General features: G+C 45.1%; 1 protein-coding gene across 1 annotated transcript in view; it reads right to left on the reverse strand.

The window, feature by feature from the left end:
* LOC143775620 (long-chain fatty acid transport protein 2-like) overlaps window positions 1-24,526 on the reverse strand; it is a 153,270-nt gene that overhangs the window by 3,436 nt on the left and 125,308 nt on the right. The window contains exons 8-9 of the mRNA XM_077263964.1: window positions 14,348-14,445; window positions 12,996-13,126 (exon numbers count right to left, since the gene is read on the reverse strand). Coding sequence (XP_077120079.1) covers window positions 12,996-13,126; window positions 14,348-14,445 — 229 coding nt within the window. The remainder of the gene's footprint in view (window positions 1-12,995; window positions 13,127-14,347; window positions 14,446-24,526) is intronic.

The following is a 24,526-nucleotide window of genomic DNA, read 5'->3' on the forward strand; positions in this document are numbered from 1 at the left end:
GCACCTAAAGGGGAGCAGCTGGTGGGCCCGGGATATGTAGCGCTGCACCGCCGTTCTGGCGGTATCCCGAACCGAGGGGGAGGAGCTAGACGCCGCTGCCGCTGCTACCAGCATCATTCATCGACCCACACAGACCCTCATTGCAGCGCACGACCTGATCGTGCAGAAGACCCAAACCCACGGGGTACACCTGGCCGCGGGAGTGGACTTGGAGTTCAGCCTATCTGGGCCGCAGAAGGCCACCTGCCAGGTAAAGCCTCGGTGGGGGCTGCCTCCTGAGTAATGAGTAAGATATTAATGCTCTGCAAATGTAAATAGTTACTGTTTTGCTGCTAAACCCGTTTAGGGTTAACTCTTAAAGGGATCCCTTTGTTGACCCGGGATCCCTACTGCTTTTTGGTTATTTTCTATTTTTTTTTCTTCCTTATCAAGAACTGCCGCAATCATTAACAGTGCATGATACAAACTGCTTGTAAATAGTTTGCACCTTGTTAAAGGTGCTCCCTACTGGTTTTACTTAAAGAAGGACTCTTTGTGAAGATACCGCACCGGAGCCTTTGCTGAGTATGGACTGGTAGCTTGAGAAGATGTGCTACCTCATAAAGACTTGGTCCCCTCTTAAAGGGGATGTTCACTTGTTGCACTTAAAGAATGGTATTGCTTTAAGACAGATAGATAGCAATAATGTCTTGACAAAAAGAAAGTGATGATGATGCTTACATGTAAGAGTTAAATGTAACTAACTAGTTAATTGTAAGAAAGGTTCAATAATGTTGAAAGAAAAATGAGGACAGAAAGTGAACCCGTATGGGGTTAATCAGTGAGTCCTCTTAGGAGCCATGTAAGGATGGCTCAGTGATTTCAAACTGAAAGTAAATGTTATGTTCTATACTGTGTATAGTAGTTGAAAAGGCAGAAGGCCCGGGCTGAAAGGGGCGGTCCTGTAAAGAAAGGAGAGGCAGTGGGCCTGGAGCAGTTAGGACAGGCGGTCCTGCAGATTTAATGAAGGAGAATGAAAGAGAAAGAGTTCAGAATAATTCTTTAGTGGGTTTAGTCTGTACGCCCTTGAAGAAGAAGTTAGTTTCATAATGTTTTATAAGTAACGTCTTTAGTGGATAGGAAGTGTACGTCCTTAAGGACAATGTTAACTTATTATTCAAAAGTTTGCACTAAGTAGAATACCCGGTTGGGTAACAAGAGTTATTTATAGCCTGTAATTTCTAATGTTTAACCATGTTTGTAACGTTCAAGTGTCCTCACCTCCCATAAAGGGAAGCTCTGTTCAAGCTTACTTATTGTTATTGCATTTTCAAAATTGTACGTCTTTTTGCTAACCTGTATTGTTGTTTTCTTCCCAGTCCAGGAGTACTGGATTTAACCGGGGGGGAGTGCAGCGCCCCAGAGTCCTGGTCGTTGCAGTACTGTGGCTCCGCCACTAAGGGGAGCTATGGTACGTCTGATGGCACTGAAGGAGTTCATCTGACCAGGTATCACAGACACCAATACATTTCACAGTCGGACCTCCAGGGGGAGCTAAGGGTTCTATTCATTAGGCCACTCCTCACATACTGGTAAAACTGGGGGTCAGGCAGGAAGTTAGGACAGAAAGCTGACTGGGTTGGAACCAGGCAACACCTTGTGGCAGAGGGTGTTGTGGGAGAAGATTCGGTAGGGTCCCTGTCAGGGGTGGGATCCTGACAGAGGCCTGGCAACTTGAGAGAACGTAACGGGACCGTGCCTGCTCAGCATAACGGCGGTGCCCAAGGAGGGATTGGAAGCGAGATAGATTGTGCTGAGTGAGAAACGAGATCAAAGCAAGAAGGAGAATACCAGTAGGAGTCGTGCTGTGAGACCGAGGCAACATCCTACTGAGGCGCACAACCGGCGGCCGGAACGCCGAGGAAGTATTACTATATTCAGCTTCAGGCAATACTTCAAACCAACGGCAGGACAGTCAGTCATAGGCGGGCTGTCTCACCTAAATCACCTACGAAGACATAGGGGGCAACTTGTGGAGAGGGGCGACTCTAGGGTCCCGGAAGAGCTCCGAGCCTACCCGTCATACGGGTGCCGTCCTAACCGCAACATCAGGGAGGGACGGAAGATTAGCAGAACATCATCTAATCGAGTTGTGAGGGAACTTAAGAAACGGACACAACAGTTGTGGGGACTTTCCGTAAGCACAGCAGGGAAGGACCACAACACATAGCGCTAGCAGGAAGGCACAGATTTCCACCTGCAAAGAGAACTCTGGAGGTGCCATTGGACCGGCCGGACTTGCGCAGCCTGGTTAACCGTATTCCGGATTGAGGACCCAGAGATCTTCAGTAAAGAGCTAAAGAGACTGCAACCTGGTGTCCTCGTTATTTACTGCACCGCACCACCACCACTATCCACATCTATTACTGTACGCCCCTCAGCAGGGTCACGGACCGGGTCTAGCCACCGTGACAACCCCAGAGCAGAGACTCAGAGGCCCGGTACCGGGTACCCCTCGGCCCTGCGGCAGTGGGGGCGCTACACATGCGCTGCCTCCGTTGGACATTTTCTCAAAGTCCCGAGAGGGGACCTCCGCTCACAGACGCCGATATCTTCAAAGAGGATGGGGCTCACAGTATACCCACTCCTCCTACCACCGCCAACCTCTTGAATCAGTGATCATGGCTCCTGTGACCCCTCTCCCAGGTAAGATACCTTCAGATTATAAGACGCTCCCCTTTTTCGGGGGGAGAAAAAAAAACTTATAATCTGAAAAAAATGGAGCTGCTTCCATAAGGGCTCCATGACGCAATTGCGGGGAACCGATGAGTTACCATGACCCCAAGGGGCCTGCTGAAGGCACTTGACATCAGCTACTGTATATGCTGAGCTTCAAAGGAGACTATGATTTCCACTATACAGGTCCTTCTCAAAAAATTAGCATATAGTGTTAAATTTCATTATTTACCATAATGTAATGATTACAATTAAACTTTCATATACTATAGATTCATTATCCACCAACTGAAATTTGTCAGGTCTTTTATTGTTTTAATACTGATGATTTTGGCATACAACTCCTGATAACCCAAAAAACCTGTCTCAATAAATTAGCATATCAAGAAAAGGTTCTCTAAATGACCTATTACCCTAATCTTCTGAATCAACTAATTAACTGTAAACACATGCAAAAGATACCTGAGGCTTTTAAAAACTCCCTGCCTGGTTCATTACTCAAAACCCCCATCATGGGTAAGACTAGCGACCTGACAGATGTCAAGAAGGCCATCATTGACACCCTCAAGCAAGAGGGTAAGACCCAGAAAGAAATTTCTCAACAAATAGGCTGTTCCCAGAGTGCTGTATCAAGGCACCTCAATGGTAAGTCTGTTGGAAGGAAACAATGTGGCAGAAAACGCTGTACAACGAGAAGAGGTGACCATAACCTGAGGAAGCAGTGGACTGAGTCTGGTGTGGAAACATCCAGAGCCACCGTGCACAGGCGTGTGCAGGAAATGGGCTACAGGTGCCGCATTCCCCAGGTAAAGCCACTTTTGAACCATAAACAGCGGCAGAAGCGCCTGACCTGGGCTACAGAGAAGCAGCACTGGACTGTTGCTAAGTGGTCCCAAGTACTTTTTTCTGATGAAAGCAAATTTTGCATGTCATTCGGAAATCAAGGTGCCAGAGTCTGGAGGAAGACTGGGGAGAAGGAAATGCCAAAATGCCTGAAGTCCAGTGTCAAGTACCCACAGTCAGTGATGGTGTGGGGTGCCATGTCAGCTGCTGGTGTTGGTCCACTGTGTTTCATCAAGGGCAGGGTCAATGCAGCTAGCTATCAGGAGATTTTGGAGCACTTCATGCTTCCATCGGCTGAAATGCTTTATGGAGATGAAGATTTCATTTTTCAGCACGACCTGGCACCTGCTCACAGTGCCAAAACCACTGGTAAATGGTTTACTGACCATGGTATTACTGTGCTCAATTGGCCTGCCAACTCTCCTGACCTGAACCCCATAGAGAATCTGTGGGATATTGTGAAGAGAAAGTTGAGAGACGCAAGACCCAACACTCTGGATGAGCTTAAGGCCGCTATTGAAGCATCCTGGGCCTCCATAACATCTCAGCAGTGTCACAGGCTGATTGCCTCCATGCCACGCCGCATTGAAGCAGTCATTTCTGCCAAAGGATTCCCGACCAAGTATTGAGTGCATAACTGAACATTATTATTTGATGGTTTTTTGGTATTAAAAAACACTTTTATTTGATTGGTCGGGTGAAATATGCTAATTTATTGAGACAGGTTTTTTGGGTTATCAGGAGTTGTATGCCAAAATCATCAGTATTAAAACAATAAAAGACCTGACAAATTTCAGTTGGTGGATAATGAATCTATAGTATATGAAAGTTTAATTGTAATCATTACATTATGGTAAATAATGAAATTTAACACTATATGCTAATTTTTTGAGAAGGACCTGTATACCGCAATTGTATGATATTGCAGTATATAGTATAAACAATCTATCGATCTCAGATTCAAGTTCCCTGTAGAACTAAAAACTGAAGCAAAAAATGTAAAAAAATAAATTAATTAAAAAATCCACAGGATTGCTGTGGGAATAGCGAGTGATGCCCTGGAAGTAGTGCTGCAGAGAATGTGACTGCCGTCGCTGATGCACAGCGTCACACCATCATAGACAGCAATCATTCTGTATAGCTCTACTCTCAGATCACTCACTATTCCCACTGCAATCCGCACCATTCTGATGAAGGTCTGGATTCATGGCCAAATCGTTAATTCTTCTGAACAACTGGATTGCATGAATAAAATATTTCTTCACTTAGCTGCATTTGGATAAAATCACGGTTTTGTTTCCTGAAGATGTACCAGTTCTTGGAAGATTGAGCTCTACATAACTGCATCCACACCACTTATTGGCAGGTTTCTGTGTACAGTGAGCATTGCAGGGATATATCAAAAAGAAACAGTCAGAAAGGAGAAAGAAAAATGAAATAATTGACCCATAGGAGTGTAAAAAGAAAAGCGTGGCAGCAAAGGCCATATGAAACGAAACTTCCCCAATAGGAAAAGAACAAGACCAGAGCAGACTTATGTTTCAATGATAGCCACGGAGGGAACAGAAACTGTTTCAGACACAGTTACAACTTCCTGATGAGAAGCAAATAAAATGTTTAATTGACACGGGGGGTAAGCCGTACTATTATAAGAACTATGTCCTGCTTGAGTTCCGGGTGGCACACTAAAATAACTATTCGTGTGCACATAAAATGTTTTCACGTGATCTTGCCACATCACCACAATGTCCCACCTGGGACCTCCTGTAAGTTTGTCAACAGAAGCAGTAAACCAGAGAGTTCTATATCACTCACTAGTGCTGATGAGAAGGTTACTTTTACACTGAGACGGCGCCGGACTCTCCATTTAGCAATTCTGGCATATGCCAGAAGGGCCTGTTGTCGTGGGCTGCCTTGTCTGCTACGTTGTTAACAGAATTGATGTTCTCAAGACACCCATACTGTTAAGAGTTGTGACAGAGCACAAAGTCGCTGACTCCGTCAGTTACCACAGCAGGCCACGGGTATCATTAGAGATATTGGTCTTGTAAATCTTGCTTTCCTCCATCCAGGGTAATGTTAGTAATATACAGTATCCCATCTGGTACTTGGGGACAGGGGCAGCATGGGCCTGTGTGATTTCAAATGCCAGGGCTGAATTTCAGCCCCAGTCAGTACCAACACTGAGCAAACATCATCTAGTCTCCACACATCACCAGCACTGCTCACCACACCTTGGCACTAGTGATGAGCGAATATACTCGTTACTCGAGATTTCCCAAGCACGCTCGGGTGTCCTCCCGAGTATTTTTTTTAGTGCTCGGAGATTTCGTTTTCATCGCCGCAGCTGAATGATTTACATCTGTTAGCCAGCATAAGTACATGTGGGGATTGCCTGGTTGCTAGGGAATCACCACATGTACTTATGCTAGCTAACAGATGTAAATCGTTCTGCTGCGGCACTGAAAACTAAGTCTCCGAGCACTAAAAAATACTCGGAGGATCCCCGAGCATGCTCGAGAAATCTCGAGTAATGAGTATATTCGCTCATCACTTCTCGGCACTACACAGATTCAGCAATATAATCAGAACAGTTCAGCACAGCACTATCAGCACTATTTATCTATTATAAACTGACAAAGCACCAATAAGCTGGACTAATATAACTCACCAACAAAAACAGGGTAAATGTAACATACACGGAAAGAAACATAGAACAAGTGTAGCAGAGCAGATTCAAGGCAATTTAATTACAGTATTAACAAACACTGTCATTGTTACAAACACAACCAATTGTTGCAGACACGAAAAACAAATGGAAAATAACACTTTTTAAAAGACAAAAATGAAGGAAGCAAAAAAAACTATTGTTGGCATCACTCAGAGAAACCATAGACTGATAAGATATTTTCTACCTGAGGGCTTTCTCGTTAGAAATCCCCACACACTGATCTAGAGAGCCTCGTCTCCCGGAGACAAAAGTGTGTGAGTAATATATCTACTCAATTACCCGGGATCTGGTTTTCTGTTAGGGATTGAGGCAGTCAGTTGTTCAGTCTGAGATGAAAGTCCAAGGGGAATATTATGTCCTGCTGAAGGGTCTCCAAGTTGTCAGAGATGAGGGGGGGGAGAAAGGGAGGAATTTCTTTCCTCTTGGGTACCCAGTCTATGAAGAATCGGACAGTAAGACACGCACGCTGTTGTCTTCCAGAACAGTCTGGTTTATTGTTATATATGCTCATCTTTTATAGGGGTTAGATCAAAGGAAATATAGATATTACACAATGTTCTGGTAGAAATAGAAGTTATACAATTGCTTGTCAAACACCTTTACCAAGATGGATTTAGTTTAAGGAATCCGGGCTGATTTCCTATGTCAAAATGACCCTTATAAAGTTGTAGTAAGCAACAAGGATTTTGGGCTAATCCATAACATCCCATATGTCAAGATAACTTAGAATAAACAACTTGTTCTTGACAGTTTCTAGGAAATAAGATAGGACATTAAGCCAAAGAATGCGTATGTAGACACAGATGATAACCACATGTAGAATAAAGGTTATTTTCTCCTACGCCTCATTGGGGGACACAGGACCATGGGGTGTTATGCTGCTGCCACTAGGAGGACACTAAGTAAACAGAAAGATTAACTCCTCCTCTGCAGTATACACCCCTTCACTGGCTACAATTCAACCAGTTCTTGCTTAGTGTCTGTAGGAGGCACTTGGGTCTGTTTTCAGACCCCAACTTTCTTATTTTAATTTTTATTTTAATTTTTATGTTTTTGTAGATTTTTATTTTTTATTTAACGGAGTGAAGGGGGCGACGGATCCCTTTTATAGGGTCCGCTCTCCCCCGAACCAGCAACAGGCGAGCACGGCGAGTATACCTCCCCGTCCCTCTCCTGCGACGCTGGAGCACGCCAATTTCTAATGAGGCAACGGTTTCCATCTTTGGTCCCGATCTCCCTTCCCCCCCCCTGCTAGACGGCGAGCACATAGAGCCTGGCTCTAATGTACCTCTCCGGGGGCCCGATAGACAAGGCCCACACTGTATGGCGTTGCAGATTCCACTCACAGAAGAGGATGGAGCTGAATGCGACAACGCACAGGATGGATGGATCTATGGCTTCCCTAGTCAGGGCAATTGACTCCCTCCGGGGCCCCCCTTCAGGTCAGACCGTGGAGGATTCGGGCGACGGTACGGATCCGTCCACCAGCAGGGGGCGTACTATGTCACTTTCCACTCGGGGTTCCAGAAAACGTACCAATGTTCCATCCCCTGACCACGGGCCAGTTGGTCTTTCAGCATCGGTGAGCTCCAGACAACCCAAACGACTCTGAATTTGAGTCCGACGATTCCTACGGTCAGGATTCCTCCACCTCCCAAGAGACACTCGATTCTCTCATCGAAGCAGTCAACCAGACCCTGAAGGTGGCCGAAGAATCCATATCTACGCCCGAACACGTGGATTTATTCAAAAAGACTAAATGTGTCCAAAAGGTTTTTGTCACTCATCCTGAGTTCAAGGAGATTGTACAAAAACACAGGGACTGTCCCGATAAACGCTTCATGGGTCAAAAGCCCATCGAGGCCAAATATCCTTTTCCTCAGGAACTATTCAAGGACTGGCTGCAGTCCCCCTCAGTGGACCCTGCTGTGTCACATCTTTCTTCCCAAACCATCCTGTCCTTGTCAGACGGCTCCTCGGTTAAGAACCCCTCTGACCGTCAGATTGATTATCTGGCTCGCTCCGTCTTCTGAGGCCTCAGAAGCCTCTCTTCCCATCTTTCGCTGCCTCTTGGGTGGCTAAGGCCATGGTCGCTTGGGCCGAGACCCTTTCCACGACCATCCAAGTTAGTGACCTACCTCCAGAGGCGATCAACCTGGCTAACCAGATAGCCCAGGCTGGGGATTTCGTAGTCATCACCTCAGTAGACGCAGCCAATTGCGCTGCACAGGCAGCCGCTAATGCAATCTCCATTAGAAGAGCCCTGTGGCTCAGGGATTGGCGAGCAGATTAGGCTTCCAAGCGCTCTTTGACATCTCTGCCCTACCAGGCTGGTCGTTTATTTGGAGAAAAATTAGACCAAATAATCTCGGATGCCCCCGGGGGAAAAAGTAAATTTCTCCCCAACAAAAGCCTACCCGGCTGTTTCGGTATCAACAACAATCCCAATTTCGTCCCTTTCGTAACAATACCAACTCATCATCCACATCCTCTGCCTCCGCATCAGGATGAAGCTCGCGCAGTGACCGAGGTCCCCAGGTCTCTTACAGACCTAACCGTAGCTGGAAACCCAGGCCGAGACCACCAGCGTCTAGGGGATCCAGATCCCTTAGATCCTCCACTCAATGACTCCTTGCAACATCTGGGGGCACCAACAAAGTAGGAGGGCGCCTGCTCTTGTTCCGTCAAGCCTGGCTCTCGGTCGTTTCCGACGAGTGGGTCAGGGAACTGGTGTCCATCGGATACAAAATAGAATTTTCCTCCCCCTTACACGCTTCTTCCAGTCTTGCCCTCCCAAATCAAAGAAAACCGCTTTTCTCCAGGCCATTCGGGCACTACAAAGGGACGGAGTCATCGTTCCGGTTCCCCTAGACGAAAAGTTCAAAGGGTTCTACTCGAACCTATTCGTGGTCCCAAAGAAGGACGGATCGCTGCGTCCGATTCTGGACCTGAAACTTCTAAACAAATTTGTCAAAATTCGACATTTCAGAATGGAATCCCTCCATTCTGTGGTCGCGTCCATGGAAAAAGGAGAATTCCTGGCGTCCATAGACATCAAAGATGCCTACCTCCACATCCCAATCTTCCCTCCGCATCAGCAGTTCCTCCGCTTCGCATTCGCGGAGAACACTTCCAGTTTGTGGCCTTGCCTTTCAGCCTCGCCACCGCTCCCAGAGCCTTCACGAAGGTCATGGCGGCTGCCGTGGCCAATCTTCATTCCAGGGGAGTGGTGGTACTTCCGTACCTGGACGACCTACTGATAAAAGGTCCATCTTACCCAGCCTGCGAAGAGTCCGTCGTTCTCACGGTAGATACTCTTTCTCGCCTGGGTTGGAAGATAAACTTCGAAAAATCCTCTCCAATTCCGGCCCAACGGATCTCTTTTCTTGGGATGACACTGGACACTTCTCACGGTCTGGTCATTCTCCCTCAAGATAAGGCCCTGGCCTTGCAGCAGGGAGCTCAGAGTCTTTCCCGTCCAGTCTCCCACTCCATCCGCTTCAGCATGCGCATTCTCGGGCAGATGGTAGCAGCCATGGAAGCTGTTTCATTCGCGCAATTTCAACCCCGTCCCCTACAGCATGCGCTACTGTCGGCGTGGGACGGCAATCCGTCTTCCCTCGATCGCTGCTTCACTGTCCTCATGGGTCAGGAAGACCCTCAGGTGGTGGACGCTGAAGTCCTCCCTAATCCAGGGAAGGTCTTTTCTCCCAGTGCGGTGGCTGGTGGTGACCACTGATGCCAGCCTCATGGGCTGGGGGGCGGTTTTCAACCATCACGCAGCTCAAGGGCGATGGTCCACTCGAGAGTCTCGCCTGTCCATCAATCTCCTGGAAATACGAGCTATCAGGCTAGCGTTGTTCCAGTTTCACCATCTTCTGGCGGGTCACCCCGTCAGAATCCAGTCCGACAATGCCACGGCCGTGGCGTACATCAACCATCAAGGGGGAACCCGCAGCAAGACGGCTATGCTCGAGGTGTCCCACATCCTGCGTTGGGCCGAGTCCAACCATTCGCCCATCTCGACGATCCACATACCAGGTGTGGAAAATTGGGTGGCGGACTTCCTCAGCCGCCAGGGTCTCGCCTCGAGCGAGTAATCCCTTCACCCGGAGGTTTTCCAGCAGATCTGTCATCGCTGGGGGACCCCGGATGTGGATCTCATGGCATCCAGGTTGAACAACAAGGTTCCACAGTTCTTTGCACGGTCTCTCGATCCACGGGCCATCGGAGTATACTCCCTGGTCCTGCCGTGGCGTCAATACCGCCTCCCGTACATTTTTTCCCCCTCTTCCCCTGCTACCGAGGGTCATCAAGAAGATAAGAGCAGAGGGGGTACCAGTGATTCTCGTCGCGCCAGACTGGCCGCGCCGAGCATGGTACGCGGAACTCGTTCAGCTGGTCGCCGACGTCCCCTGGCGTCTTCCAGATCGCGTGGATCTTCTCTCACAGGGCCCGATTTACCACCAGAACTCAGGGGCCCTGTCTTTGACGGCCTGGCCGTTGAATCCTGGATTCTAGGCCAAGCGGGTTTCACTCCCAAGGTGTCTTCCACCATGATCAGGGCCAGGAAACCTGTATCCATGCGCAGTTACCACCGTACCTGGCGAATTTTCTTCTCATGGTGCGACGCACAAGGGCGTTCTCTGGTATTTTCTATCCCTGCCATATTGGATTTTCTCCAATCTGGACTAGAGTCGGGACTTGCACTTAGCTCTCTAAAGGGTCAGGTTTCGGCATTGTCAGTCCTTTTCCAACGAAAGATTGCCAATAGATTGCCGGTGAAGACTTTTTTCCAGGGAGTTTCCCATGTGGCGCCTCCCTACAAAATGCCTTTGGGTCCGTGGGATCTTAACTTAGTCCTCGGAGCTCTTCAGGAGACTCCCTTCGAACCGCTACAGGACGTTTCCCTAACCTTCCTCTCCTGGAAGGTAGTTTTCCTAGTGGCTTTTACATCCATCAGACGGGTTGCGGAGCTGGCTGCACTCTCCTGCCGCCCTCCGTTTCTAATTTTTCATCCGGACAAGGCAGTATTGAGGACCTCTCCCGACTTTCTGCCCAAGGTCGTCTCTTCTTTCCACCTCAATGAGGAGATTGTTCTGCCTTCGTTCTGTCCGGCACCAGTCCATTTCATTGAAAAGGCTCTGCACACTCTTGATGTGGTAAGGGCTCTTCGACGGTACGTCTCGTGGACGGCTCCCTTCCGCACGTCGGATGTCCTGTTTGTACTTCCAGAGGGACCAAGGAGGGGTTCTCCCGCTTCCAAAGCTACGCTAGCCAAATGGATTCGGTCGGCTATTCAAGAATCCTATCGTGTCAAAGGTGTTCCTATCCCAGCAGGGATCAAGGCCCATTCTACTCGGTCGGTGGGCGCCTCGTGGGCCATTCGGCACCAGACATCAGCACAGCAGGTCTGCAAGGCTGCGACATGGTCCAGTTTGCACACTTTTACCAAACATTACCACATCCATTCTCTCTCTTCTGCAGACGCCACCCTTGGCAGGCGCATTCAGCAATCGGCAGTACCTTAGCCGTAAGCCAGTGGTACATGGGATATTAGCATATGTTGCTCCCCACCCAGGGACTGCTTTAGGACGTCCCATGATCCTGTGTCCCCCAATGAGGCGTAGGAGAAAAGGAGACTTTTGTGTACTCACCGTAAAATCTTTTTCTCCGAGCCAATCATTGGGGGACACAGCACCCACCCTGTTAGCCTGTTTGGCTTGTTGTTACTTCCTTGGTTTTGACATAGTTTGTCATTTGTTCATGCTCCTACTGCTTTACTACCGAACTGGTTGAATTGTAGCCAGTGAAGGGGTGTATACTGCAGAGGAGGAGTTAATCTTTCTGTTTACTTAGTGTCCTCCTAGTGGCAGCAGCATAACACCCCATGGTCCTGTGTCCCCCAATGATTGGCTCGGAGAAAAAGATTTTACGGTGAGTACACAAAAATCTCCTTTTCTCATACTTGAAGGAAAAACAAGTTTTAACTATTTCTTTAACACTGTTCATAGGCCAAAAGCTGCCATTCAGTGATGGGGGGTGGGGTTATACACACTATTGAAGTATTTAAAGGACATTTTAGGCTGTGCGCACACGCTGCGTTTTTCAATGCAGATTGGTCACAAAACCTGTAGGGTTACTGCTGACAGCAAAGTTAATGGGAATCCTGAAATCTCATGCACATTTTACTTATTTGTGACTTGCAGATTTAAATTTACAGTATGTCAATTCTTTCAGTGTTTTTGCTGCAGATTTCACTCATACAAATCTGTAGGTAAAAATCTGTACCAAAAACGTAAATAAAAACAATGCAATTTTGCCGCTGCTTTTTTCCTGCTAAAAGATGCAGAACTTTTGCACCAAATACTTAACATGTGCACATACCTTTTATTAGAGTTTCAGAACTGGTGTTGAGGTTACTGATTGCTTAGTAGACATTCTGCATTTGTATAAACATTCCTATCTGTTTCCCACAACACAGTACCTGTCATCTAGGGCCGGTAAGGAAGACACCCCCCCCCCATGCACATTAGATTGTCAATCTATCACTTACATCTATAATATGACAAGCTGTAGTGATATGATTCTGTTTGGATACTTTTACTAGCTTATATTAAAATCTACAATATTACATTTCAAGGATCACGGATTTATTAATGAGATAAAAGATTAATGGATTAAAAAAGATAAAAAGAGCTATTACCTGTATTCGCACAAAACGAGGTCTGGCATAATTGGGTAAATAATCTGTTACTTTATTGTACAGTTTGTCTCCATCAAATGATTCTCCTTGCTTCAGTTTGATGGATACCATTCCAATTCTTCCTTCATGATCTAAAATTGGGCGAAAAGTCATAATGTAGCAAATGTTGATAATGGCAATTTTAGTTTCGATATCTCATTTTCAAATATGTTTTTGAAAAGATGATCCTTGTTCAGGACGTTCATCTATTAGCAATAGTGAAGAACGGATACTTCAACAGGACAGGCAGTCACAGTTTGATGGCTGATTCAGGGGTGAATAGGGAATTATTTCAAGTAAACGACTTTATTCTGGGCATTCCTTTTTATTTATTTATTTTTTCTACGATTTGACTATGGGGTTAGTAATGGGGATGTTTTATAGACACCACCATTACTAACCTCTAGGCTTGATATCACCTGACAATACAAAGGTTACCCCAACCGCAATACTATCGCCCCACTTGCTACCACACCAGGCCAAGAGGGAAGAGCAAGGCTAAGTGCCAGATTTGGCACATCTTATGGATAAGCAATTTCTTGGTCGCCTGAGAGCTGATGCTTTTATTCTGAGGGGGCCAATATCAGTGGTTCCTTCCTAGACTATTAATAGTCTAGGAAGAAGCTTCATTTTTTTTTTTTGGGGGGGGTGTCCCCCATTTTAATAACCAGGAATGACTAAGTATACAGCTGTAAGCTGATATTAATAGCCTAGGAAGCTCCATGGATAATTACCCCCTTCCTAGGCTATAAACATCTGCCCCATATGTCCTCCCTCACTCTGCTGGTTAATAAAATGTTGGGGGATCCCTTGCCATTTTTTTCAGATATTTATTAATTAAATACATGTACAGTATGCTACACATGCACTATGCTAATTATATGTCACTAACATATTTATATCTCTATTCTATGTGTATATATTCTATTCTATTTTGTCAGGTCATTCTATGAATGTACTCTGGGCGGCTACTGAAATGTCATGTTTTCAAGGACATGGGTGTGTAATAGTCGGATGGCACTCGCATGGTCCGAGTGCTGTGCAGTTCTTTTTTTTTTTTTTGTCACACCCATTGACTTCTAATGGTGAATGCGATCTGATTTTCACAAACAATCGCAGCATGCTGCAATTTTTTTTCCCAGTCCGATCGTGATCCGATCCGGGAAAAAAAAATCACAAATGAACAGTCCTAGAATACCATTGGCCCCAATGCAATCCAATTTTTAATCAGATTGCATTTGTCAGATTTAATCACAAGTGGGAGTGAGCCATTATACTATATACGAGAGATCAAATACAGATTCTTTACTTACAAGGGACTGGAACCCCATACACATTGGCTTCTTCAACGAAGTCAGTCATCCCGACAATATCTGCTACTTCTGTAGTTGCAACATTTTCACCTTTCCATCTGTACGAGAAAAATATATAACCAAAAAGTATTACATCAATGAGGTTTTTGCCTGGAAGAGATAAGCAATGTTTCACCCACATGGAAGTTCATAAAGATGGGATCTTAACTCCTTTAACCCCCAAGCTTGTTTGCACCTTCATAACCAGGCCAAATTTTACAATCCTATCCTGGTGTCAGTCTTCTTTCTGCGCTCCTTAGATTGAGCTTTAATTTTTTGTGTCTGCATCCTCCATTGGAGGTGTTCGGCTGGAGCTGCTGGGGGACTTTGCACTTTCCCCCTTCCTTTGGGGCTACCTTCTTGGCACTCTGGAGCAAACCGCCCACTATTGATTTTATAAATTTTACAATTCTGACCAGTGTCAATTTATGTGGTAATAACTCTACAACACTTCATCGGATCCCACTGGTTATGTGAATGTCTTTTCATAACATATTGTACATCATGTTAGTGGTAAGATTTGTTCAATATGATTTGCATTTATTTGTGAAAAATCAAAAATTTGGCGACAATTTTGAACATTTTGCAATTTTCAAACTTTTAATTTTTATTCCCTTAGTTATTTAACACGAAATAGTTAATGAATAACATTTCCCACTTGTCTCCTTTACATCAGCATCATTTTTTAAACATAATTTTTTTTGTTAGGAAGTTTAAAAGGATTAAAAGTTAACCAGCGATTTCTCATTTTTCCAGGAAAATGTACAAAACCATTTTTTTAGGGACCACATCACCTTTGCAGTGACTTTGTGGGTCTTATATGACAGAAAATAACCAAATGTGACACCATTCTAAAAACTATGCCCCTTAATGTACTCAAAACCACATTCAAGAAGTTAATTAACCTCACAGGTGCTTCACAGGAATTAATGGAATGTGGAAGGATAAAATTTACTCTAGACCTGATTTTTTTTTTTTCACATGAGAAAATGGACCCCAAAATATGTTGTGCAATTTCTCCTGAGTATGCCAATACCCCATTTGTGAGGGAAAACTACTGTTTGGGCACACTGGAAGGCTCAAGATGGAAGGTACACCGTTTGACTTTTTGAACGCAAAATTGTCTGGAATCGAAAGCGGACTCAATGTTGTGTTTGCAGAGCCCACGATGTGCCTAAACAGTGGAAACCCCCTATAAATGATCCTATTTGGAAATTAGACCCCATCAAGGAATGTATCTAGATGTGCAGTGGGCACTTTCAACCCCCAAGTGCTTCACAGAAGTTTATAACGTAGAGCTGTTAAAATAAAAAAAAAACATTTTTCCCACAAAAATGTTTTTAGACCCCCTTTTTTTATTTTCACAAGAGTAACAGGAGAACGTGGACCCCAAAATATTTTGTGTAATTTCTCCTGAGTACGCCGGTACCCCATGCGTGGGGGAAAACTACTGTGGGGAAAACTACGTCCGGGCTCAGAAATGAAGCAGTGACGTTTTGAAACGCAGACTTTTATGGAATGGTCAGCAGGTGTCATGTTGCGTTTGGAGAGCCATTAAAGTATCTTATCAGTGGAAACCTCCCACAATTGACCACATTTTGTAAACTAGACCCCTTAAGGAATTTATCTAGATGTGTGGTGAGCACCTTGAACCTACAGGTGTTCCAGAAAATTTTACAACATTGATCTGTGAAAATTTAAAAAAATTATATTTTTCCCACAAAAATGCTTTAGCCCCAATTTTTTTCATTTTAACAAGGAGAAAATTGACCCCCAAAATTGTGCACTTTCTACTGAATACATAGATACTCCATGTGGTTGAAAACTAGTTTTGAGGCACAGTGCAGTGAAGTGAAGAAGCGCAGTATTGCAGTTCAGATTTTGCTGGAATTGTTTAAGGGTGCTATGTCACATTGCCAGAGCCCCTTAGGTGTCAGAACAGCAGAAACTCCCCATAAGTGACTTCATTTTACAAACTACAGCCCTAATGAATTCATCTAAGGTGCAGTGATCATATTGACACCAAATGTACCTCACAGAATCTTATACCATTGGGCGGAGAAAAAAGAATAATTACATTTTTACCACTAAAATTTTGTTTTAGCCTCAAGTTTTTAATTTTTTTCCTATTATACCTTAAAAAATTATCATCTTTTATTTGTAAAAATTTCTCCTAAGTGCGCCAATACTCTACATGTAATCAGGAAATACTTTTCAGGCACAGTGCAAAGCTCATAAGAGATGGAGCGTCATATTATAGTGCAGATTTTACAGTTATGGTTTGCAGGTGCCGTGACCCACTGCTAGGTGCCAAAACATCAGAACCCCAAATCAGTAACTCCATTTTATAAAGTACGCATCTCAATTAATTCAGGGGTGCAGTGATCATATTGACAGCACTTGTGCCTCAAAGAATTTCATACCATTGGGCAGTGAAGAAAAAAGAATTGCATTTTTAACACTAAAATTTAGTTTTAGTCCGATTTTACATTTTTGAATGGGAAAATGGGTAAAAATTGTACCAAAATTTGTCCCACAATTTCTGCTGAATGTAAAAATGCCCAACATGTGGCTGTACAGTACTGCTTAGCCATACGGCGAGACTCGATGCGACAGAGTGCTATTTATTATTATTTATTTTATATAGCCCCATTAATTCCGTGGTGCTTTTCATGTGAAGGGGTTACATACAAAGTTATAGATATTTACCGTAAGCAAATTTACAGTGACAAACTTGCGGACTTGCATTCTACGGGATAGAAGTGTCAGTGACAGAAGGTCAGGGGTGCAGCAGCTCTGGTGGTGGTGAGGCGGCAGAATGGTTATTGCAGGCTGTAGGCTTTCCTGAAGAGATGGGTTTTCAGGTTCCGTCTGAAGGATCTGAGGGTGGTGGATAATCGGACGTGTTGAGGCGTGGAATTTCAGCGTATAGGGGATATTTGAGAGAAATCTTGGAGGCGGTTGTGTGAGGAACAAATAAGTGTGGAGGAGAGTAGGAGGTCTTGGGACGATCGAAGATTATGTGAGGAGAGATTTTGGGAGATTAGTTCGGAGATATATGAAGGGTACAGATTGTGGATGGCTTTGTAGGTTAGTGTTAGTAGTTTGAGCTGGAATCGTTGGGGAATAGGGAGTCCAGTGGAGGGATTTGGCAAGTGAGTTTGCGGGGAGGCAACAGAGGAGGGTGTTGCGGTAATCGAGGCGGGAGATGATGAGGGCATTCACAAGAGTTTTAGTAGATTGAGGGCTGAGGAAGGGATGGATTCTGGAAATATTTTTGAGTTGGAGGCAACAGGAGGTGGCAAGAGTTTGGATGTGTGGTTTGAAGGACAGGGCAGAGTCGAGAGTTACTCTGAGGCAGCGGATTTCAGGTGTGGGAGAGAGCGTGATGCAGTTTACCACAATAGATCGGGCAGGGAAGATATGTGAGATGGAGGAAAGATGATGAGTTCGGTTTTGTCTACATTGAGTTTTAGGAAGCAAGAGGTGAAGGAGGATATGACTGATAGACACTCCAGGATTCTGGACAGCAGAGAGGTGACATATGGGCCAGAGAGGTAGATCTCAGTGTCGTCTGCATACAGATGGTACTGGAAGCCATGGGACTTTATGAGTTGTCCTAGGCCAAGGGTATAGATGGAAAAAAGTAGGGACCCCATGACAGAGCCTTGAGGGTCTCCAACAGAGAGAGGGCGGGATGAGGAGGTAGTGTGGGAATGGGAAAGGCTAAATGTGTGGTCGGAAAGGTAAGAGGCAATCCAGGACAGGGCAAGGTCTTTGATTCCAAGGGAAGAAAGAATCTGTAGCCGTAGGAAGTGGTCGACTGTCAAAGACAGGACAGCTCAAGAAGGAGGAGGATGTTAAACTGTTAGCTTTGGCTGTAAGTCATTAGTAATTTTGGTCAGGGCAGTTTCGGTGGAGTGGTGGGGCAGAAGCCAGATTGAAGGTTGTCAAGGAGAGAGATGAGGTGGGAGGAAAGTTGAGCATGGACATGCTGTTCAAGGAGTTTGGAAGCAAATGGGAGCATTGATAGCTTGGCATAGCAGTTGGGTCAAGGTTTGTTTTTTAGAGGATGGGTGTGATGGTGGCATGTTTGAAGGCAGAGAGGAAGGTACCACCGATAGGTTGAAGAGATGGGTTAGGGCTGGAATGAGCGTGTGCACAGGTGGTGAGGTATAATTTAGAAAGGAGATGACTAATGTTGGATAGGGAGGCTATTAGGGAAGGGCAGAGGTCTGGTATATGGAGTGGTTGGGGACGTAAAGGATTGGCTTGTTTGGTCAATCTTATTTTTGAAGTAGGTGGCAAGGTCCTCAGCAGAAATGAGGGGATTTGGAGGTGGCAGTGGTGGGTGAAGGAGAGAGTTGAATGTGCTGAACAGTTTTTTGGGGTTGCATGATAATGAAGATACATGGTTTGTGAAATAGGCCTGTTTAGCAGAGGTGAGGGCTAATTTGAAGGCAAGTGTAGCTTGTTTGAAAGCAGTGAAGTAATCTGGCAGGCGTGTTTTCCTCCAACGCCACTCCGCAACCCTGGATGATTGTCATTTTTTTTGTGAGATTGTTGTGCCAGGGTTGTCTATTGATTCGTTTCACTTTGCCATGCGTGAGAGGGGGGACTGATGTGAGGGTGGCATTATAGAAAGCTGTGGCGCTGTCCGTGTCATGGATTGAAGATATGGAGGACAGAGATAGAAGAGAGTTTGAGAGTCTGTGAATGTCTAGGTGTGCGAGGATGTGCTAGTGGCTGGGCATGGGGGGCAGGTGAGGAGGACAGGGATGAGAAGATGAGTGGGTGGTCGTCAGATAGGGGGAGGGGAGAGGTGGTGAGATTAGATAGGGAGCAGAGGCGGGTGAAGATGAGGTCTAATGTATGTCAATCTGTGTGAGTTGCTGTGGAGGACCACTGAATAAGTCCAAAGGATGAAGTAAATGATAGGAGTTTGGAGGCTGATGGCTGGCGGGTGTCCATAGGGATATTAAAGTCGCCCATGATGATGGTGGGGATGTCAGCAGAGAGAAAGTGAAGAAGCCAGGTGGAGAATTGGTCGATGAAGGCAGTGGCTGAGCCCAGTGGTCGGTATATGACAGCCATTTGGAGATTAGAGGGAGAGTCGATATGGACAGAGTGGATCTCGAAAGAAGGGAGGATAAGGGATGGAGGAGGTTGGATAGGGTTGAAGGAGCAGTTTGCCTCCTGGAGTGCAGATTTTCTTCTAACCCCTAGGTGCTAGAAGAGCAGAATCTCCCCTCAAGTGACCCTATTTTGGAAACTATGCACCTTTTTGAATTTATCTACAGGTGTAGTAACGATTTTGACTCCATAAGTGTTTTCCAGAAACAAGCAGCAGTGGATGTTGCTGACTAAATATTGCAAACTAATAATCAAAATAACTTGGCACTCAGAAGATTATTTGCAAGATGATTATTCCATTTTATTTGTGCATCCAGTTAAAGAATAAACGTTTTTGGTCCATACAACAGACCTTCATCAGAAATTCCTTCTTATCAAACTGAAATACAGGCAGATCATAGAATAAAATGAACAACAATATACACAAGGTGCACAATGTTAAGAACAGCGGAATTGCAGTTATATTTTTCAGACCAAATCCATCATGTGAGGAAAAAGATGTGCGCAATCGTGGCGGCTGGAGCAAATCCGGTTTCGTGATCCGTGAACTGTGAGTGCTTCCTATTAGCAGGAGCTTAAAGGGCTATACAGCTGTAGGTAAAGGTAAGGAAAAGAACAGATGGCATGGAAACAAAGGGTTATGGCACAAGATGGTGAATCCTGTAAGAGGACTCCATATATGGTCACGGTCAATGCTACCTCAAAGGATACTAGGTGGAGAAATAATCCGGGTGCCTGAGGAAGGTGCTGTGTACTACAACAAATTAGTGATAACCTATGAAGGAAATGTGACAACATAAGTTAATTAGGAAATTGTTAGTACCCGTTTAGCTATCCGGCTGTAAAGAGAATTTAACATCAATGACTAGTATGCGTGACCCGATATTGGAATCAAGATAGTGGTATAAGGCACAAGAATATAAGGCTGAAAGCAGTAGAAGATAGTATAGGGACCGTGTGACCACCATGCGGTAACACTAAATTGATTAAACCATACTGTGGACTATGGGAATATGACGGGGCCCTAAGATAAATGCTGGAGCAAGTGTAGTAGCATTACCTGGAAAACTGCACGTAGATATATCAAGGCCAGATAGGCCTGCGTTGGGTACCCCGGGATCAAGAGGAGAGAGGCAGAAAGCCTGTGGCATATAAGGGAAAGGTATATCCATGTAATAATCCCAATCTAGGTACAAACTCCCCAAGATCATGATGATTGGTATACCCCCAGTTACCTCTATATTCCTGAAGAGGCTGTGCTGGGTGCTGGCGCAAAACCGCCGCTACGGATGGCGCTGGGAAAAGATACATAGACGAGATTTGCCTAAATATTATATATAATGACTACCAGCGGTGGGCGCTATGCAGTATAGACCAGTAAATTACCTTGTAATGCCAGCTGTGTGGCGTGGAGGCAGAGGTTCCCGGAGACCGCTGTGCTATGGCGGTACTTCCGGGTATAAATGCCCTGTATGACCGGGTCATGTGACCCGCCGCGTCATGCCGGTCATGTGACCGCGGCATGGAACAACTGCGCATGCGTGCCTGGCACTTCATTGAAGCTAAGCAGCGGTTACTGCAGGGGGAACATGTTCTATAGAACTGCGCATGCGTTGGGGCCAGAGCTTGCATAGAGCTCATGCAGAGATGATAATGTGGGCGAAGGCTTGCATGGTGGTTACCAGGGCGACCATGTCGCCCTGAAAGAAGAAAAGCATAGAAAAGTTAGGAGTAAGTAAGCAGATAGTGACGCTTAAGAGGTTAAGAGCCAGTGCTCATATACCCTACCATCTATAGTGCCGTATACGAACGTCAGTGCCATATGTGAGTCGTGAGACTAACGATTCTGAGGAAAAATGGAGAAAATAACAGAATTAGACCAACACATTTACATAATTTAAAAACACTATTAAGAAAACTCTGTAACCATTTTGCCACAATCGAGGAGCTATTTACATATTATTAAGACTAAAGAAATGCTGCCACATCATAGTCCCTGTTAAGTCCCTTAGGTTCTAGGGTCTGCAAGGTAAAGATCCAGAATGCCTCCCGTCTTTTGAGTAAATTTATGCGATTCTGGCCTCTCCTCTGGGGATCTATCTGCTCCAATACCTGAAATCGGAGTTGGGAAATGTTATGATTTTTTTCAATAAAGTGGTGGGGGAGAGGTAAATGTGTTTTCTTACACCGAATAGTGGATTTGTGTTGGGAAACTCTGTCCCGAACAGCTTGCGTGGTTTCCCCCACGTATGCTCGGCCGCAAGGACACTTAATGACATAGATGACGTACGTGGATTCGCAAGTGTAAAAACCCTTGATAGGTAGGGCTTTACCCGTTTGCGGGTGGAAAACTACAGGGCCCTTTTGGACATTACTGCACTGTAGGCAATTGAGGCATGGGAAGGTGCCCTTTCTCTGCGTTTGGAGAAAAGTTTGTCTGGCCACAGTTGTCTCAGGGCCTATATCAGCTTTGACCAACCTGTCTTTTAAATTTTTAGCGCGTCTGAAACATGACAGAAATGGAGATTTAAATTCCGGGATAAGTGGATAACTTTTAGACAAGATGTTCCAATGTCTCCTGATAGTGGATTGTACCAGGCCTGAAAAAGGGTGAAAGGTTGTGACAAAAGGAATTCTTTTTGTACCAATATTGGACCTTCTCTGTGATGTATTTAATTTGGCCTTGGAGAGTATCCCCCATGTCTTCTGATCACTTGGGACGTGAACAGTCTATATACGTCCATAACCCACGAGAAAGGGTTACAGGCCACGGATAGGCTTCTAAGTGAAGCCAAGGTTGACATTAAAATCCGTCATTTTTGCGCTGACCTTTTAGATCTGGTACTGAAGGAAAATTACTTTATGTTTCAAGACTCATTTTATGTTCAACAGCAGGGCACAGCAATGGGCTCGAATGTTGCGCCTCCTTTTGCGGTTGCCTACATGGCAGCCTTTGAAAATTACTTTGTTTTTTCCCACCCTCTGTTTATCAGTCATTGTAAAATCTGGCGGAGATACATTGATGACATCTTTTGTATATGGGATGGACCTATGGAGTCACTCGTGACATTTGACAACCATATAAATAACATATGGCCAGAACTGAAATTTACCATACAGCATGACACCAAGCAAATTATTTTTTTGGACACTTTGGTTTATAAAGAGAGGGATGGTTCTCTTGCCATTGACCTATATACCAAACCCACAGACCGTAACGGCCTACTCCATTTCAGTAGTTGTCACCCTCCCTCAACAAAAAACTCTATCCCCAAGTCCCAATTCCAAAGGGTAGAACGGATTGTCTCGGATAACAGTAGAAAGAAAATCAGACTAACAGAGATGGAAGGGAAATTTTCTAACAGAGGCTATCCACGGGGGATACTCTCCAAGGCCAAATTAAATACATCACAGAGAAGGTCCAATATTGGTACAAAAAGAATTCCTTTTGTCACAACCTTTCACCCTTTTTCAGGCCTGGTACAATCCACTATCAGGAGACATTGGAACATCTTGTCTAAAAGTTATCCACTTATCCCGGAATTTAAATCTCCATTTCTGTCATGTTTCAGACGCGCTAAAAATTTAAAAGACAGGTTGGTCAAAGCTGATATAGGCCCTGAGACAACTGTGGCCAGACAAACTTTTCTCCAAACGCAGAGAAAGGGCACCTTCCCATGCCTCAATTGCCTACAGTGCAGTAATGTCCAAAAGGGCCCTGTAGTTTTCCACCCGCAAACGGGTAAAGCCCTACCTATCAAGGGTTTTTACACTTGCGAATCCACGTACGTCATCTATGTCATTAAGTGTCCTTGCGGCCGAGCATACGTGGGGGAAACCACGCAAGCTGTTCGGGACAGAGTTTCCCAACACAAATCCACTATTCGGTGTAAGAAAACACATTTACCTCTCCCCCACCACTTTATTGAAAAAAATCATAACATTTCCCAACTCCGATTTCAGGTATTGGAGCAGATAGATCCCCAGAGGAGAGGCCAGAATCGCATAAATTTACTCAAAAGACGGGAGGCATTCTGGATCTTTACCTTGCAGACCCTAGAACCTAAGGGACTTAACAGAGACTATGATGTGGCAGCATTTCTTTAGTCTTAATAATATGTAAATAGCTCCTCGATTGTGGCAAAATGGTTATAGAGTTTTCTTAATAGTGTTTTTAAATTATGTAAATGTGTTGGTCTAATTCTGTTATTTTCTCCATTTTTCCTCAGAATCGTTAGTCTCACGACTAGTGTTGAGCATTCCGATACCGCAAGTATTGGGTATCGGCCGATACTTGTGGTATCGGAATTCCGATACCGGGATTCCGATACTTGCCGCGTATCGGATACCGGAATCGGAAGTTCCCAGATTCAAACTGCACAAATTCAGCCAATGACAATGATTCCAAGTGTGGGCACATCCTGTTCAGCATGGAGGGCATGAAACTACTGGCATGGCTGTGATTGGCTGCTGAAATGATGTCATGATGCAGTTTAAAAGTCGCTGGCGCCATTTTGCGCTCACTCTGCTGTGAATTCAGTTAGTGACAGGACGCTGTTTGCTGACTGAGGGCCAGTTTAGAGATAGCGATTTGCTTTTTTGTGCTTTTCAAAGGCTAATTTAGCAACCGCTGTATTCACCTACTATTCACCTTGCTTTTGCCTTGTAGCGCTGTTTTCACAGCGATCTGCAAGGTCTGTGTGTGTGAGTGCAGCCCACTCTCTAGTCTGAGTGCAGCCACATAGGCCATCCATAGCTGGTTGTATTCAGTTCAGGGAGGGTGGTTCATTGCCTCATACTGTTTTTTTTTTTTTTCCAAGTAGTGTAGCCTGCTGCTAATTTTTTCAAAAAAATCCTATTAGTGTCTTTCCACCCGTCTCCAGCTAATTTGTGGAAAAACACTACATAGGATAATGTAGAGGAGGGTTTTTGGGCCTTGCAGCACCGTTTACGGCTGTCTGCATGGTCTCCGTGTGACTGCAGCTCGCCCTGTAGTCTGTGAGCAGC

Source organism: Ranitomeya variabilis, chromosome 5 (assembly GCF_051348905.1).
Source record: "Ranitomeya variabilis isolate aRanVar5 chromosome 5, aRanVar5.hap1, whole genome shotgun sequence".
In the NCBI taxonomy this organism is placed as follows: Eukaryota; Metazoa; Chordata; class Amphibia; order Anura; family Dendrobatidae; genus Ranitomeya; species Ranitomeya variabilis.